This window comes from Artemia franciscana, chromosome 9, assembly GCF_032884065.1.
Source record: "Artemia franciscana chromosome 9, ASM3288406v1, whole genome shotgun sequence".
Classification (NCBI taxonomy): domain Eukaryota; kingdom Metazoa; phylum Arthropoda; class Branchiopoda; order Anostraca; family Artemiidae; genus Artemia; species Artemia franciscana.
This window is the reverse complement of record NC_088871.1, coordinates 40,120,080-40,139,456: the sequence shown is the minus strand read 5'-3', so window position 1 is coordinate 40,139,456 and position 19,377 is coordinate 40,120,080. Positions and strand designations below refer to the sequence as shown.

Genomic DNA, 19,377 nt, shown 5'->3' with positions numbered 1-19,377 from the left:
GAGAGTCAAACCTTCGAAAAGGCTAGAGATCCATTTGGACATAAGCGGAAACTGAAAAAAAAAATGGATTAAATTGATATTTGAATCGAACTAACTTAGCATTAATACGTTTGGAAGGTAATTAAAAGGTAAAAATACTTTTGTCAAAGCAAAATATTTTATGTTATATTAATCTGTGTAGAAATCCCAATATTTTAGTGGGGAACCAAACAAAAAAGCCCCTTACTGTGCACTAGCCTTGTTGCAAAAATAAAAAATGTGTATTCGTATCATATACCATTACAACAAAAAATTACTATTTGTTCTTCTTAGTTAGAATCATTTGAACATTTAATTAGAAGAACGACCACATGAAGTCAATGGTTAACAGCACAACTTATAATTTATGATGAAAATGACTTGTTTCAGAAAAATCAACAGAAAATGCTGAATTGAGAAACATTTTTCTGAATATGGTTGTTTATCGTCTGAAACTTTCAGTAGGAAAGTATCATGAAAACCTTTTGGGACATCGGGACAGGACCCTTAAATCTGTAATTCTCCCTGAAACTTAGCAGAAAGGTGGACGTGGTCCACCCGGCTGATACCAGAATTATTAATGTCCATGATTGATGGGACCTAGACTCATTCAAATTAAAAAAAATTTAGCTATTGTTTTGTAAGATGAACTATCTTATTTAAAATGATGTAAAATATTTTCCAGTTACTTTGTCTATAGCTAAATTAACTAGAAACATACAAACTGAAGAAATGCTTACGCAACATGGGGACAACAATTAATTAAGTAAATAAAAAGCGAAAACCTTCAGGTAGCTGCTTTCATTGGCTTTCTCTGTTTGTCATGGTCTTCCGGAACTGTAATCTCAGGTACCACCATCTATTATGGATGAGGCTGAAATTCCGCCTTAAGTGAGGGGTTGAGATCTTGTTGCCTGGAGGTGTAGGGATTCTGAATTTTTATTTTTATTTTTCTCTCAAGTACTTGATTATCCATCTTGTAATGTAGATACCCAGAAACCATGATGTAAATAAGTGTCTTTTTTAGAGTTGCAATAAAAGCCCAGGGTACCAGATTTTCGGATTTTTTTTTTTTTTTTTTTTTTTAATAAGTTATTGTCTTTAGTAAAAAAAAAAATCCACAAACTTACTGGTTTTATTTCTTCCTTTTTGAGCATAAAATTTTTCTTTGGAAATGTTGAAAAAACTCCATTTTTTAGATCGTCGTCGTGAAGATCTTCGGGAAAAATCCACCAATCAAGCATCAGTCTAAAACATCACATCACAGAAGGTACAGAAATGGTCCGAATCGAGGAGCAATTCAAACAAGAGTAGAGAATGGCATTGTGATATATCCTACTGCCCAAAGGTCTAAGATTGGAAGAGCAAAAAATAAACATAAGAAAAAAGTCAAAACTAGTAAACGGAAAAGTGAAACTGCTAAAACGCATCTGAAAGATAAAGTGACAGTTTGGCTTGAAAATGAAACAGTTCCAGTTCAGACTTTGAAGAAGCAAGGTAGTTTAGATAGTCTGTGTGATTCAAAAAACAAGACCACTGTTGCCAGTGATATACAGCTGAAATCAAATACAGAGAATCCCAAGAAGCTCAGCAGATCCCAGTCAGAAAACCACAAGAATGTGGAGCGACAAGTTTTCACCCGAAGCTTTTCTCATACCAAAAATATGATGAGTCTCGTGCAGGAGTCCAAGTCGAATGATGCTGAAACAAAGTTGGAGTTAAGCTCTTTAAAGCATACTAAATGTGAAGAGAAACAGAAGCCTCAAACCCATCCCGAACAAAGTAAAGTGGGTAGACTTCCTAAATCAAAAACTGAGACAGCGATTAGTAGCAAGCACAATCCTAGGTCACCGAGGAAGCATTTACGCTCTACAAGCCTGCAAAATCTATTCGCTATGATCAAACATCAAACAAGAAGACGGGATAAAAAAGTTATTGGACTAGGTCGTATGAAATTGGTGCTAAAAGTAAATCAAAAACCTTCTGAAAAACAGAAGAAAAAGAAGAAACCAAAACAGGTTATTGTGTATTCTAATAACGGCTATGGTGAGGATACAAAAATAGTATCTCCTCCAGAAACTGCATATCAGTATCCGGTTAAAGCTGTTCCTAACATATCAAAAAATAGTCGTCCCAAAAGGCAAGCTAGCTTAGAGGAAAATTCAAAACAAAAAAAATTTATTCGTCAAGTTTCTGAGCCAGGTCATGTTCCAGAAATTCGAGTTCAAGAAAATCCATTGAGTACCACGGAGCCACCTGTTTCTGGGAACTAAGTCTGAATTTGATCAAGTACTTGTTTTTGCTTTACACTTTTTTCTTTTTTTTTCTTTTTTTTATATTGGAGTCGTTTATTTCTCAATAAATTTTGCTAAATTCTAGAAATCTTCCGATATTTTGAATTTTAATTATTCTTTTTCGTGTATGTGATATAGATAATGTATTAATAAGCGTATTCAAATCTTAGCTTTGCTAAAAAAAAAGTTTTGGTTTTTATCACAACGATTAGGCTACAATATATATTTTGAAAAAAAAAACTAATTTTCAGAGGAGAAATTTGGTCTGCAACCCTGTTTATCTATCAAAATTAATAATAAGGCTAAGATTCATCCTTTCTGGATCGAAACCTTTTTTAATCACTCCGTTGCAAAATATGAATATGCTTCACAATCACAATAGGGCTATAGGTTTTTTTTGTTTTGTTTTTTTTGTAAGTAAATATTAACAATACTTATGCTTGGCAGCTATGTTACAAACAAAGTAAGTCCATTTCAAATTATCATACCCACTCTCCCGATTTCACTGGTAACAAATGGCTTGATTAAATCTTTATAGGTGCTTTTGTAGAGGGAGGGGTGAACCGTTTTTCACTCAAAATCTCAAGCTTTTTTTCAAGTGTTCATGTTTATAATTTTTTTAATTTTACCCTACCTATAATTTATTTCCTCCCAAAGTAAATTCCTTTGTACTTGCAAAAGTTGATTTGTGGAATTCTTGAAGGAGCTTGTTTCAAATATCACTTGTACTTAAAATTACATTATATTTGACCCGCATTTCCAGAAACGTCTCTTCGGACTAATCAAAGGGAAATTGTTCCTTTTAATTTACAAAATCTAAGCATTAGATGATCCTTGTTTAATTGTCATTATCTGGACATTTGACTGGAGCTATATTCCATCCTGTATGCCTTTATGCCTTGGCCTTGATTAGCACAAAAAAAGGCCCTAAGAGTTGGATCTTCGGTAATTTAACACGGAAAGACTGAGGGGTCATATTCACGGGGATAAAAGATTGTTAAAAATCCCGCATCCAACTGAATCTGAGTTTTCGTGTTGGAATTCTTGAAAGGAAGCGTGTTTTCGATTCCATCCTTCTATCATTCCTTCCTTGTTGAAGTTCAAAAAAGAGCTCTAGTTCTACTCTGCTTTGAGACAAGAGAAGATGAAGCGTAGACGTTTTCACAAGGATGAGAGGTGAACATGAGTTAAACTCCCATCCTTGTTGAAATGAGCCTAGAGATTAAGAGCTCATAGCACCAATAGCAGCATATTGTTTGGCAATTTCATTAAAAATAGAGGTTTTTCGAGTTTATTCTTAATTTATATAATTTGTCTGTAATATTTAAGGATTAAAGCGGAAAGTTCTCTGAAAGTATCTATTTTGCACAAAGTATGCCTAGATTAATTTGAAAAAAAAAAATTTCAGGCTAAGTAGGGTAGTTGAATTTAATTGTGTAGGCAGAGTTCTGTTTTTTTTTTTTTTTTGTTTTTTTTTTCCTTCTTGCATTGCAAGGTACCTAAAAAGACAAATATGGAGCACTTCTTGGTCAATATGACTTCGGCGACATTTTTCAAGTCTAGCGTCAGTATGAGCTGCTGTATCAGTGTTACCACCATTACAAGTTTCCTGTGAAATTTCACAGGTTTTTCGTATAGTCATAGGCTCTCAGGTTTCTGTCGTGAAATTGTAAAAGTCACAGGTTTTGGAACAGAAGTTCCAGGGCTGCCAACAAAGGGACATTCTGGTGCTTTTACGACAATTTTTCACCTTGGGTGACAATTTTGGGTCTGAAAAGGATACTTTTGGCATTCTGTCCAATCCACAATTTTTCACCTTGGGTGACAATTTTGGGTCTGAAAAGGATACTTTTGGCATTCTGTCCAATCCAGCATTTCAACTAAAAAGAAACTGTTAATGCTACAGTCCTACAAAGAATATATTTCAAAATATCAATATTTTGCTATTTTAAAAAATTGCATATTTAGTTATGAGCAAACATGTTTTTTGCATCTTTTTCATCAGACTTGAACAATATTTTCATTCGCAAATCTTCATTTGCTATACAGAGAAAACAAAAAGATCTTGCAGAACTTGGTTTTTATTCAGTCATACATCAACTACGAAGAAGGACTTTACTAAAGTTAGGAATATATATAATTTTAAAGATTTGTGAAACATAGTAGATAGTATAGTTTATATTACAAAACATAGACAAACATTATTAGAAGCTTTTTGAAATAAAATATCATAAGATGGTGTAGTGAATTGTTACTTGGGTGACAGTAGGTTTGTTGTATGCTCTCGGATGCAATTTCTACATTAACAAGATTATTACTGCATTAAATTCAAAAAATATTTTTCTCCAAGTTTGTCTTTTATTGGATTCACTTGATCATATTCACTTTAATTTTTCATTAGCTCCTCCTTCTCCCTCTCTAACGCTAATATTTAGTCTATGGTCAAATGAGTCAAGTTTTGTTTCTAATGTATGCAGGCATCAATAAGATAAATATGGGGAGCGGAATGTCCCTGCTAGATCCTTTACAATGTTATTCTTCGAAATAAGCTTTTTTTAAAGCGGGGGGGGGGTGTTTTAATTGAAAAAAAGTCTTTTTGTATTTTCATTGAAAATATTGAAAAGTGGCAAATCATCCCCCTGTAGATACTGAAAATTTTGCTTTTGGCCCCTCCTACGTTTTTATGACTTTAAATCCATCCACATATTGGGGGAGGAGGAAATAGTATATAGCTCAATTTCTATATTTTCCAGGCTTTTTTCATTTTCTTTATTTTGTCAATGCTGATTTAAATTATCGGGGTTAAATTGAAACATGAGTGATGCATGGCAAAATGTATGAGAAAGATTTTATTTCGGCTTTAATTTGCACATTAGGAGGGGGAGGGGGTTGTAAGCAAAATAATTGAATGACTCCTAGGATTATGTAGGTGAGTGATTTAGGATTTTGTAGAGTTGTTTTTAGAATTTTATTGTATTTGTTTCTCGGTAGTCCTAATTGTACATTGATATGACAGTAATTAATAGTTTTGCGTTTAAAACAGAAGTCCAGAGTGTTAAATTACATAGTTTTGAAACAGTCCATCTAATTATCGGTAATATTTAGGTTTTTATATATCAAAAATCAAAAGGTTTATGATAGTAGTTCAATTGCATGGAGCCAGTCAGCCCAATAGCAACTGAAACTCTAAAGAAAGACATTTTTATGGCGATTGATACATCAAATAATTGCCTGTTTATGTTGAATCAAAATGTACACAATTTACTAGAATTAATTACCTATTCAAAGTAACCTTTCGCGAAGCAACGCGCTCTAAACGGGCTCTAAACGTAGTCATAGGCAAAGCTGTATCCAGGGGAGAGTAGGGGGTTGGATTCCTATAAATTTTGTCTCCGACTCCTGAAACGTATCAAAATGCATAGAATAGCTTTTCATACGTTTTCTAAGTTTTTTTGTACCCCTCCTTCTTACCGAACAAAATTGTGGCTACAGCCCTTGTCACGGGTTGTAGACGCATTTCAAACGTTTTCGGTATACGATTGCATCTGCAACACTGGTTCGTTTTCTCTACTCTTAAAGAAGAAGCAGTATATATGAAAGAGCGATCAGCCAAGGGTGTGTTCCAGGGACTTACTGTAGTAACCGAATGGTTACTATTTCCGTTCCTAGCGGGAAAATGGTTACTGCCCAAACCACTGGGAACGAGAATAGTTACTGCCGGCAGTAACCGCAGTAAGTGATTTTCTTACCGTGCTCAAAAGAATGGTTAGCGCAGTAAGTACATAATTCACCTCCTTCAACAAAAATCTCATTCAACAAAAAATAAATATGGACAAGAATGAAGTAATGGAATATGAAGTTATTTGCTTGGAAGATGGTGGGACAGTGATTTTGCAAAAGAAAGAGGGATCTGAGCCAGGTTAGTAAATCACCATATTTTGGGATCAACATTAAAGGACACCCTGAGTAGTAGGCTATCTATTAGCAAGTAGGTTAAATCAATGAAAAACTTATTATTTAATTTAAAGATTTCCATGTTTTCTGGCATATCCAGGCATAATTATTACCTTAAATTGCCATTTGGAATCATTCTAAGGATTGACTTCTTCCAGGTAACATAGAGGCTCCATTAAATTGCCACATGGTAGCATTTTAAGCATTAACTCCTTTTAGGCTCTGTAAACAGGCCTAGGTGAAGTATTACAGATAAGTTGAGGATTTATGGGCTGCCAAATCATTATTCTGAGACTGTCTTTAATCCTGTTGAAGAAGTAGGCTAGGGTAGACTATTCAGAGTCTATTCCAAAGGATGGTAATTTTATCCAGTAAAATTCTAGTTGATTGACTTCTTGCTATCACTGAAATGGGTTAGGTTATGAAAATGAAACTTTCAGGGGTTGGTCTACAGGCTAAAGTATGTCCTGGGAAGGTATTTCAAAGTACACATCTCTACTCATTCTTGCTCTAGAGGGCATTGACCTTTGATGACCTCCAAAAATATTTATAGCTGAAGTTACATGTTTCCCATTGATTCTGCCAATCTATCCCTCAACCTTTAACTCCCTGTTAATTGAAGCAACTGTAAACAAAGCAAGAATGGGGGAAAAGGTAACAGGTGACAGAATACATTGGAACTACATAATTTTGGCTATATATTTGCACATTAGGCAGGTTGGAGGTAAATTATAGTATAGAGATGCATGCTTTTCCCTTGTGTATGTAGGCTAAGTAGAAGGTCACTTGTACCTGATTCTGTCTGTGTTGTTTTTAGTTGGGTGGGAAACATCCAAAGAAAGTTTCCTTTGAAAAGGAAAGGTGAGAATGCCCAAAAGTGAGATTGAATTTGTCAAAGCTTGGAGGTTTGCCCCTTCAGTCTGTTTAAAGGAAAATGGATTCATAATTGAAGCTTTGTTCATTTCAATCTTAAGGGTGACCTATATTTGTGACAATTCATTAAATGGTTTTAAAGGGGTTACTTTTGTTTATTCATTTGTCTTCTTTGTTTTCTAACAATTTTTTTAATCTTTAAATTGATATCCATTTCTTACAAATTTTTATTGATACCAGAGGCTCATTTGCAAGTTTTCACCTACTTTGTAATCCCTGGTCTCACAATTACATTTAAATTTACTGAAGCTAGGAAACATAGAACTACTATCTATTTAAAGAAAATCAATGGATATAAGTAGGTTTTATTGTATTTAAGCCCTAGGGCCATGGCAATTAAAGACAAATTAAAGAAGATTAACTTTAAAATACTGGACATTAAATAAGCATCATAGTCACAAAGAAAAACAAATAACAAAATTATACTTCTGTGTTCAGTTGCCAACCTGAGCAACAGTCATAAATTTTTTAAATCTTGCAGAACATTCACCCCAATTACATTCACAAGCTATCTCTCATGACCCACACTCTTGTCCATACATCCACATTTCAGGGAAATAGAAGGACCATCATGCTGGTATTCTTCATTTTTACTTATATTTAATGGGTTTGAAAGAAAGTTTCTATGGCTAAGTCAGTAGGCCAGTAAAGGACCTGGTGGTCCTTTAGCCAGGTAGTGCAATAGGAAGCTAGGGACCAGTCAGCCTATGCTCTTGCATGCCCTTCCTTCTTACTGTCCCTAGATTTCCATCAATACTCATTTAAAGTTAGGCCAATTCTAGCTGAGGTTAGTCATATCACCAACCCCTATCCAAAACAAAATAAACTGACAATGCCAGGAATTAAACCTGTACCCCTTGGACAAAGCATTCCAGTCCAGAGTGCCTACCACTTAGCAAGGAACACAAATTTGACCAGAGAATAATAATTATTTTTAAAAAAGTAGAATATTGAAAAAAAACTTGCTATAGTTGTCCCACTACTATCCTGTAAATGCTATAGGCCCATTTTATTTAGACAAATCAATTTAAGACAGGTATCAACAAAACTCCATCAGGGATTGTATATGCTTAAGATACAATCAAGCTATTTGAATGCTTAGTTATTTGATATTCTAGTCTTCAAATAATAAAAAAAGAGAAAAAGTATATGATCTATTTATTTTTCACCAGCTCATTTGAGCAAAATTATTTGTGACAGCCAAATGCCCATGGTTGGCTTAGAACCTCTCTAAATGCTATGAAACAGAAGGAATAAAAAAATTATACTAATCAGCATTAAACTGTCCCTTAAATTTAAACACGTGCATTTAATTCGAAAATGACGCTACTGCTAGTCAGCTTACTGTGCCGTTCCCACTGGCTCTACCGCAGTTAGAAATGGGCAGTTACCGCGCAGTTACTGCAGTTACTGAAAAACCGTCAGCTGGAACACACCCCAAGAAAACATAATTTTGGTGATGAACTGAAAGGAATACCCTTTAGAGTAAATTACTTGCATTTTTAATTTGCCCAAGCAGCATATTTTATCCCGGAATCATAGAATAAGCCTATACTAGTGATGTTGGGGGAAAGAGGGTATGGCACAAGGTTAGGCTAATTTCTTGTGCATGGTCTCTTCTGAGCTAAATGCTATAATAAGAGAGCAAGAATATTTGACTTGTAAATCAATTTTGTTTATAAATAGCTCATAATGCAGAAAAATTCTGCTTTAGCAACTTTTGGCTATCTTGGAAAGGGGTTTTGTTAGGAAAATGAAACTTTCAGGGATGGGTCTAAAGGCTAAAGTAGCCTATGTCAAAGGAAGGTATTTTGAAGTAACCACCTCCACTCCCTACCCCTCTAGAGAGTCCTGATGTTGTATGACCTTTAAAAATATGTGTGTTATAAAAGTGAAACCTTGAAAAATAGATTTTCTGCTTGACTAAAGTACAACAAAATTGTTTTCAGCTTCACAACTTTGCTCAATCCCAAGTTATAAGGTTTTAAAGATATGCAACTACATTTCCTAAATTTTGAAATAAAACATTGATATGGCTCAGAATTCTACTCAAATAACAGGAGTTGCATTTTCAGAACTAAAGGGAGAGAAAAAGCAACTGGTAACTGAAAATAAAGGTAAAATGTTGTTTTGTCAAAATTTCAATAGGTATAGATAGACCTGTTGTGTAGGCAAATTTCAGGGCCCTCTAGAGAGAGAAGGAGTAGAGGTGGGCACTTTAAATACCTTCCTGGGATATTCTTTAGCCTGTAGACCCATCCCAAAGTTTCATTTTCCCAACCTAATCCCTTTTCAAGACAGCCATAAGTTGCTAAAGTTGAATTTTACCAATGGTTTGGTTATAAATTTTTTTTTTCTAGTTACTTTTTGCTATCTTTGAAAGGGGTTAGGTTAGAAAAATGGAACTCACAAATGAATCCAGAGCCAAAAGCATACTCTGGAAAGGTATTGCCAAGCTTCCATGTTAACCCTCATCTGGTTTAAAAGTCTAAGAAATTTGCCTATTTGACAGGTCTATGCCTATTGAAATTTTGACAAAACTTTTTACCTTAATTTTCAGTTATCATTTTCTTTTTCTTTGGTTTTAGTTTGGAAATGCAATTACTGTCATTGAGTTGAATTTTAAGGAATATCAACAATTTTTTTTTTTATTATAAATTTAGCAAATAGGCCTAGCCTACATTTGCAGATCTTTGAAACCTTATAATTTGGGATAGAGCAAAGTTGGGAAGCTGAAAACAATTTTCTTGTACATCATTTAAGCAGAAGACCTGTTTTTCAAGGTTTCACATCACCCAAAGGTTTCTAAAGGTCATCAAAGGTCACTGCCCTCTAGAGGGATAAAGAGTAAAGGTAGGATACCCATCCCTGAAAGTTTCATTTTCCAAACCTAGCCTAACCCCTTTTCAAGGTAGAAAAAAATGGTTAAACTAGAATTTCACCTGGTATGGCTTTCAAAGAGAATAGGCTGTTAATGACCAAAATGTATTCAGCTAGCCTACAGTTCTCATCAACAGTTGTTTCATAATAAAAAATAAAAAAAAAATGCCAATTTGATTAAAAATAGGCTACAGTAAATATTGAGCAGTTAATATTATTGACATACAAATAAAGTGAACATACCACTAGATGTTATTTTTATGCTCTTTCTGAGTATAATAATTGTTTTTTTTTTTGCAAATTCAGTTTTAAGCCTCTTTAGGATCCTTGAAAATAATAATTTCATTCTTTATCTATTTTTTTATATGAAAATGGGTAATAACATTTGTTTCAAACTTACTATTTCATTATAAATCCATTTCATGAAAGCTGTATAATTCAAAAACATTGATTAAGTTGATAAAAAAGTTGAATAAAAAAAAAATCAAAACAAATCTGCCATGTTCTCTTCATATTCTTTTTGGCCACTTAAAAATGCTGTTTCACCTATATGTTGAAAAACAGCAAAGCTGACAGAAGAAACATGACAGATGGAAAAATTGAGAAATTTTTTTGAAGTTTTTATTCAACTTAATTGTGAGAAATCAATGCTTATAGATTATTTAATTTTAACAAAATAGATTTTATAATGAAATAGTAAGTTTGGAACCAAAGATTAAAAATTTAACCCTTTTCATACCAAAAAAAGAAACATAGATTGAAATCATCCTTTTCAAGGGTCCAAAAAGGGCTTAAAACTGAATTTGTAATGAAAGCAATTATTATATTCAGAAAGAGCATAAATTGTGGTATCTAGTGGTATGTTCATTTTATTGGTCAGTCAATAATATGAACTGTTCAATATTTACAAAAAATACATAAGAATTACCAAAGTTTTCTTCTCACTAGAGCACAATTGTCACAATACAGAAGGAATTGTTGCTGAATAGGGAATCAAATGGTATATCTTTTTTTTTATAATAATCTTTGGTAGTATCTCAAATACTTGAACAGTGCTTAATCCCAGACAAGTATTTTGATCAAAATGTTTTTCTATAAACATAGAAAGTAGGCTCCTAATCTTGGTTATGAAATAAGCAGTTTTAGACAGTTTAGATTATCCAATGGGTAGGGACTAGGCTTTTTAGGATTGGCTGACTTTGGTAAGAACTCTAGTGCTTAGACTAAAATGTATCTTTCTTGAACATGAGTAACAGGGTTCTAATCTTAGACATGATTTTTATAAGCATAGACATTTAGAATTGGCTGATAGGTAGGACAAGGCTAGTTGGGATTGGCTGGCCTGAATGTTAGAAAAAATTGTTTTCAACATTAAATCCAGACAAATGCTGCCCTTACAGCCAAGCCCACAGAATATTCACTGTCTTGCATCCTAGACTATTTATTATACTTGTTCTGCTTTGCAGCACTTGTCTTAGATTAAATTAGCTCAATTTTAAGTCTGTCTTTGAGTTTGATACTTTTTTTCTAACTTTAAGATCCTGTGTCCAGGATTAGACAGCATTTTTCAAAATTAGGCTCAAGCTTTAATTGTATGTTCAAGATAAGACTCCACTATTGTCTATTGATACATTTAATATCTTTAAGTAACATTACCTTAAATTAGAGCTTGGAGCAATCTAAACTTTTTCCTTGTAAAGCTTGAGAGTTGATAATCAGAAGGTGTTTACAGTTTTGTTTAGTGATCAGGTGATGCTGGATGATCAGTAATCCCAGTGGAGTTTTCACTTTCTAGAGGACCCCTCAGCATCCATCCTTTGTTTGAAAATGTCAACAGAGTCAGCTGCAACTGTATATTCTGAGAGTTTATTCTAATGAGTGACAATCCTTTAGAAATATTATTGTGTGTGGGTCCAGGTTATGGTAGACTGCTTTATAAGTTTCAATTGATGGCATCTGATTCTTGAATCTGAACCAGCAACAGGAAATAATGCTGAGAGAGTGTTGATGACCTAATCTTATACATGATTTATATAGGTATGGCATTTGGGATTGGCTGATTGTTAGGAAAAGGCTAGTTGGGATTGGCTGACCACATTGTTAGAAGAAATTGTTTTCAACATTTAAATTGAGACAGATGCTGCCCTTACAGCCAAGCTCATAAAATATTCACTGCCTTGCATCCTAGCCTATTTATTATAATTATTCTGCTTTGCAACACTTGTCTTAGATTAAATGCTTTATAAGTTTCAGCTGATGACATGGAATTCTTGAATCTGAGCCATCAACAGGAAATAATGATGAGAGAGTGTTGGCCTTCATTAGCTTGTAGGTTAGAATGACTTCATTTCTTAATCACCTGCCATTGTTTATAGCTAAAATATTGACGCTAATCATATTTTATCCAGAAAATTGTAAACAGATCCAACAGGAAAACAACCCAACTTATAGGTGACAAAACAAAGATTTAACTGTTGAAATGGTGATTAGCTATCTAACTACTGGGTGACTTACCCTACAATCCAGATAAACTTTTTTGAACATTAAATTTTAAACAAAACTTACCTTTACACCCTAGCATATTTAAATGCAGTTATTCTGTTTTTCAAGCTTGAATTAGAATTGAATATATCATTGATTAAGTCTGTCTATGATTTATATACTTTGTCCTCTGTGCAAAAAGTGGGGTAGCAATGTAGCAATACTACTTGGCAGTTTTCAAATTTGTTGCGAGATTTTGTCTGAAATACCATTTTTATGTATAAAAATAATATTTGCTCAAAGAAAAGCTGTTCAAGTTCTTTTAATTTTCAAGCTAATTTAATTCTCTATAGTACATTATACAATAGAAAAGAAAAATGTTTGAAGAGGGTGCCTACAAAGTGAGTTATACTCAAAACTGGCACCCTTTGGAGAAAAAAATAAGTAATATTAGGAAAGTAATGAAAAATCAATAATAATAAACAATAAAAAGACACACCATAAAAAAGAAAATAAGACACCACATTCAACTCACAGCCCACATTACAAGTCAAATAGTTATCATAATATAAATAAGCACCAGCAACCAAGACTTCATATTAATTAATAAGAATCTTTTAGATATAGTTTTAAATAATTTTTGGAAAGCAAAATAGAAGAATATGAATTGACAACTTTCATAATTGTTCCAAAACTTTATGATTGAATTTTTTCAAGAAAATCTGGATTATTCAGTATGAATTCTAGAGCAAGGCAATTTAGCTTAACATCTTAAACTATACCTATTCTGAACAAAAGAAATTACCTTAAATTGCATGTCCAGAAAGATAAGGTGGTGATGAACCTCCCATGGAACATCTTGCTGGAGGTGTGACATGACTGGTCTGGCATCCCAGGTTACTCTACACTCTGCATTGGCCCAGTCTTGATTAACTCCTCTCTTAAATGCATTCATGGTTTAGGACTGGATGGTGGCTTTGGAGAAGCTGTTCCAGTAAGAGACAGTGTATACAGAGAAAAATTGCCAGCACTCATCCTGACAGCAATGGGGGACTTGCATCTTCTTTGTGTGACCTCTTGTTGTCCTTGCAAGGGATGAGGAGGTCATTTTCTAGCAGTTTGCCATTTGCAATCGTGTCCCCTCTCTTCCTTCAATAGACGTAGGGCAGGGAGTTTGAGGGATACAAGGTGGTCCTCATATAACTTGTCTTGCAAATCTGGTATGAGCCTTGTTGCTCACCTTTGGACACTCTCAAGTGCTCTAACATTCATTTTATAACGGGGAGACTCTAGGGTCATTCCAAATTCCAGGTGGGGATGTACAATAGCTTTGTACAGCTTCATGACCACACATGGCTTCCTGGTGGTAAACACTCATTTTATGAGCTCTAGGGCTTGATTTGCTTTAGCAACATGACCTTGTGCATGGCTGTGGAACTTGAGTCTATCATCAACAATAACTCCCAGGTCAATTAGTAAGAAATTAATAGAATCAAAAGCCAATAGAAGGTAGGTATTTTTTGTAATTATCTCTGCAGATAGTTGACTGGTCATAAGCTTCCTCTATAGTTGCTTCCCCAAAACCTACAAAAAATTTGTTGAGCAGGTTGGCTATTTCTTATTGCAATGTTGAAAGTGTTTCATCTGGCTTCATCATTGTCTCAGGAAATGTGTTGTTTTTTGCTTATTTGGACATTCATTTATTAAGAGTCCATGCCTTCTTTGGAGATCCCTCTGCTTCTTGAAACTGTTAAGGTAATATGCCTGTTTAGCTGTCCTAAGCAGGGATGTCAAAGGGTTTTTATAGCTTTTGAATTCAGTACCAAATTCATTAGGATTATCAATATATTGCCTGAACAGCATATTTTTGTGCTCAATGGTGGTAAGTGAGCCTTGTGTGATCCAAGGCTTTTTTGGTGTTGCACACCTACCAGAGAGAAGAGTCAAGAGCAGATGAGAGTTTTTCAACAAATAGAGCCACCATTGCACCTGAGTCCATTTCTTCATTAACTGAGTTCCAATCAGTACAAGCTAATGTGGCTCTCAAATTTTTTGTTGATTTATCATCAATAGTCCTACTTGCTTTTGTATTCGTATTTGATTTCCCACAGTTAATCAAAAATTCACCAAATTAGATAAAGTGATCCAAAACATCAGTTAAGATAATGTAACTCGAATGCAGACTAAAATTCGTAAACATGTTATCTATAACTGAAGCAGACTGTTCACCAATGTGTGTTGGTATTCTCACTGTTGGGACTAAATCCACAGAAAAACAAGTATTCAGTAAATCCACATGCTAAGATGTTGAGGCTTCGGACTCCAAATTCACCAGTCCTAAATCTATGTTAAAATCTCCCAAAAATCCTATTTTCTGGTTCCTAAAATTCAGTTGTTGCATAATATCATTCAACTTATTAATAAAACTTGAGGTGCTTGATCCTTGAGGCCAATAAAACAGGTATAGCAGTAGCTTCTCTTTATCAGACATAGTTTCAACAATCAAGAATTCAAACTCCATCTCTTGATATAATCACTGAAAACAGTGATTTCACAATCATGCAGATCTTGATTAATAAACAGAGTAAGTCCACCTTTCAAACAGGTAGCCCTATTTCTAGTAACTACTGTATATCCAGAAATACCAACTAAAGAACTGTTACTATCACTAAGCAATGTCTCACATAATCCTAAAATTTCAATGCAATTGCTAGAAAGGAAAGTGGAGAGATAATCAAAACTACTAAGTTCTCTGTAACAATTCCAAAACATGATTCAGGATGATTGTGATGGATTAGATATGGATTAGAATAGTCTGGGGGGAGTGGGGGGCCTGTTAATTTGGAAGAAATAGAAAAAATGAAGTATTTTCAACTTACAAACAGTTGATCAGATCTTAATGAAATTTGATGTTTGGAAGGATATCGTGTCTCAGAGCTGTTATTTTAAATCCCGACCGGATCTGGTGACATTGGGAGGAGTTTGGGATGGGGGAACCTAAAATCATGGAAAACGCTTATATTGGAGGGATTGGGATGAAACTTGGTGGGAAAAATAAGCAGAAGTCTTAGATACATGATTTACATAATTGGAACGGGTCCGCTCTATTGGGGGGGGGGGGGGTAATTATGAAAAATTAGAAAAAATGATGTATTTTAACTTACAAAGGAGTGATTGGATGTTCATGAAATTTCATATTTAGAAGGACCTCGTAACTCAGATCTCTTATTTTAAATCTCAACCGGATCCAGTGTCGTTGGGGGGGGGACAGAAATCTTAGAAAATACTTAAAGCAGAAAGATCATGATGAAACTGGATGGGAAGATTAAAAACCTGTCTAAGATACATGACTGACATAACTGGACTGGATCTGCTCTCTTTGGTGGAGTTGGGGGGGGGGGGTAATTTGGAAAAATGAGGTATTTGTAACTTACGAAAGGGTGACTAGATCTGAATGAAATTTGATGTTTAGAAGGATCTTGTGCTTTAAAGCTCTAATTTTAACTTCCGACCAGATCCTGTGACATTCGGGAGAGTTGGAGGGGGAAACTGGAATTCTTGGAAAACGTGAAAATTGGGGGATTTTTATCTTACGAATAGGTGATCAGATCTTGATGAATTTGATATTTCGAAGGAATTCATGTCTCAGAGCTCTTATTTCAAATCCCGATCAGATGTTTTGACATTTGGGGGAGTTGGAGGGGGAAATCTTGGAAAACACTTGGAGTGGAGGAATCGGGATGAAGCTTGGCGGATAGAATAAGCAAATGTCCTTGATACGTGATTGACGGAACCGTACTGGATTCGCTCTCTTTGGGGGAGTTGGGGGCAGGGATTCAGTGATTTGGCGAGTTTGGTGCTTCCGGACGTGCTAGGACGATGAAAATTGGTAGGCGTGTCAGGGAGCTGCACAAATTGACTTGATAAAGTCGTTTTACCAGATTCAACCATCTGGGGGGCTAAAGGGAGAGGAAAAATTAGAAAAAATTTGGTATTTATAACATACGAGTGGGTGATCAGATCTTAATGAATTTTGAAAATTAGAAGGACATTGTGACTCAGAGCTCTTATTTTAAATCCTGACCGGCATTAAGCCTCTTATTTTCCTTTTAAATCAATCTATTGATTCATATAATATTGCTAGAGCTCATACCATATGATTTCTTGGCTCTTAGTTCTTCTTGCCTTGTCACAAGTGCCATATGAGCTCTTAGCTCTTGTTCATTTAGGTCAAGTTGATTTTTCTCAAAATCATGGAGCCAGTCCAATGTTATCTTATTTAACACTTATGATCAAATCGTTATAAAAATGAAACTTACCAAAATCAATCTGAAAAGAATATATTTTGAAAAAAAGGCTAATAAAGAGAAAGCAGTACCTCAGGTTATTTGAAGTATGAGATGAGCAAGGAGGCTGCTGTGACAGATTCAAATTAAACAGCAGCAATGCAGTCATTTAGATCACTAAACTTGGAGGCCCAACATCCAACTTGTTAGCTGCAGAAAGAAAAAAAGAGCAGAACAAGAACTTTTTTCACAAAACTAGAACTATCAAACAGTTCATGTTAACGAACTGTAGTAAGGAGCAACCCGGCTCAATAGTAACCGAAACTCAAAAAAATGGAATTTTGATACCAATAGTTACATCAAAAGAATCGCATTTTAATGCTGATTTTAAATATATAAGTTTCTTCAAGACCAGTTATACCCATCTAAAGTTACGAGCCTGAGAAAATTTGCCTCATTTTAAAAATAGGGGGAAACCCCCCTAAAATTCATAAAATCTTAACGAAAATCACACCATCAGATTCAGCGTATCAGAGAACCTTATTGTAGAAGTTTCAAGCTCCTATCTACAAAAATGTGGAATTTCGCATTTTTTGCCAGAGGACAAATCACGGATGCGTGGTTATTTGTTTTGTTTTTTTTCTTTTTTCCAGGGGTGATCCTATCGACTAAGTGGTCCTAGAATGTCGCGAAAGGGCCCATTCTAACGGAAATTAAAAGTTCTAGTGCCCTTTTTAAGTGACCGAAAAATTGGAAGGCACCTAGGCACCTTCCCACGCTAATTTTTTCCCAAAAGTCACCGGATCAAAATTCTGAGATAGCCATTTTATTCACCATAGTCGAAAAACCTAATAACTATGTCTTTAGGGACGACTTACTCCCCCGCAGTCCCAGTGGGAGGGGCTGCAAGTTATAAACTTTGACCTGTATTTACATATAGTAATGGTTACTGGGATATGTACAGGCGTTTGCAGGGGGATGTTTTTGGTTTAGGGAGGAGAGTTAAGGGGGAGAGGTTACGTGGGAGGATGTTTCCATGGAGAAACTTCTCATGGGGGAAGATAATTTCAATGAAGGGGGCGCAGGATTTTCTAGCATTATTTGAAAAAGCAATGGACAAATAAATATGGAAAGTTTTTTCTACTGAAAGTAAGGAGAGCATTAAAACTTAAAACGTAAAAATTATTACGCATATGAGGGGTTTACCTCCTCGTTATACCTCACTCTTTACGCTAACGTATTTTTAGTAATTTCAACTATTTATTCTACGGCCTTTGTGATTCAGAGGTCATTCTTAAGGAATTGGGACAAAATCTAAGCTTTAGTGTAAAGAGCGAGGTATCGACGAGGGTTGAACCCCCTCATATACGCAATAAAACGAATATAGAAGGTCGTTACGTAAGTTAATTCGTAAGTTACGTTTATTTTTTACCAATGAAAAAGTTTGTAAAAAATTAAAAGTTCTAGTTGCTTTTTTAAGTAATCAAAAACTTGGAGGGCAACTAGGCCTCCTCCCTCGCTCCTTTTTTCTCAAAATCTTCGGATTAATTGCAGTTAATGAATATGCAAATTTCGTTTTAATTATTTATGTGCGGAGAGCCAAGATCAAAACATGCATTAATTCAAAAACGCCCAGAAGTTAAATAAAAAAAAACAAGTTTTTTTTAAATGAAAGTAAGGAGCAGCATTAAAACTTAAAACGACAGAAATTACTCTGTATATGAAAGGGGCTTTTCCTCCTCAACGTCCCGCTCTTTACGATAAAGTTTCTTACTGTTTTAAAAATAGATTTAAGAGAAAGAGTTGAACTTTAGCGTAAAGAGCGAAGCGTTGAGGAGGAAAAGCCCCTTTCATATACGGAGTAATTTCTGTTCGTTTTAAGTTTTCATGTTGCTCCTTACTTTCATTTAAAAAAACTTGTTTTTTTTATTTAATACAGAAAAGAAGGGAAACATGAAAACTATCACACAGAATAGCAAGATACAAAAACCACACAAAGGCAAGATCCATTTAAATCTCCCTTTTCTGTGTTTTTCACTTGTGGATAATTAATATAGATTCAAATCACTGTTGCAACTTGTTCATTAATGCAAGCCAAACATAACTATATGCAAGACCACAAAGATGAAGAAGATCCATTTTTTTGATCCTTCCAGCCATATGTCTGTACCTTTTCAACAGACCCAAGAAGATGTTATTTCATTTGTTTTCATCTCATGTGACTTAGTTAATAACTCACTTCTTTGCCAATTCAAATCAGCTGGCAACTCTGTACAAATAACTATACCACTCACCTTTAGTTTACTAACTTTCGACATTACCACTTGAATCTCATTTTCAGATCCTAGTGATACAAGCACTGGCTTACTAGTTTTTGCTTGCTTCTACGTTGGTGAGAGTCAGTAATATTTGCCAAGCAAGAAGTAAAATAATAGCTCTTAGATATCAGTACTGACTAAACAATACCTAACTTATTCCTGAAGATATTTTTCACATTGGTTTCTGGTGTTTCGTCTGATTTTTCATCTGGT

At 34.7% G+C, this 19,377-nt stretch overlaps 2 protein-coding genes across 5 annotated transcripts in view; both read left to right on the top strand.

Annotated features, from left to right (window-relative positions):
* Positions 1 to 2,419, top strand: part of LOC136031410 (disintegrin and metalloproteinase domain-containing protein 10-like) — a 198,595-nt gene extending 196,176 nt beyond the window's left edge. Inside the window, exon 16 of one of the 2 annotated variants that reach the window (XM_065710960.1) lies at positions 1,218 to 2,419. In XM_065710960.1, coding sequence (XP_065567032.1) covers positions 1,218 to 2,291 — 1,074 coding nt within the window. In that variant the 3' untranslated portion in view covers positions 2,292 to 2,419. The remainder of the gene's footprint in view (positions 1 to 1,217) is intronic. The other variant, XM_065710961.1, reaches the window with a different exon arrangement.
* A 3,467-nt stretch (positions 2,420 to 5,886) lies between these two features.
* Positions 5,887 to 19,377, top strand: part of LOC136031409 (zinc finger Ran-binding domain-containing protein 2-like) — a 40,684-nt gene continuing 27,193 nt past the window's right edge. Inside the window, exons 1-2 of one of the 3 annotated variants that reach the window (XM_065710958.1) lie at positions 5,887 to 5,926; positions 8,642 to 8,684. The gene's annotated coding sequence lies outside the window, so the exon portion shown is untranslated. Of the gene's footprint in view, positions 5,927 to 8,567; positions 8,685 to 19,377 lie in introns of those variants that run through there. The other 2 variants (XM_065710959.1, XM_065710957.1) reach the window with 2 other exon arrangements.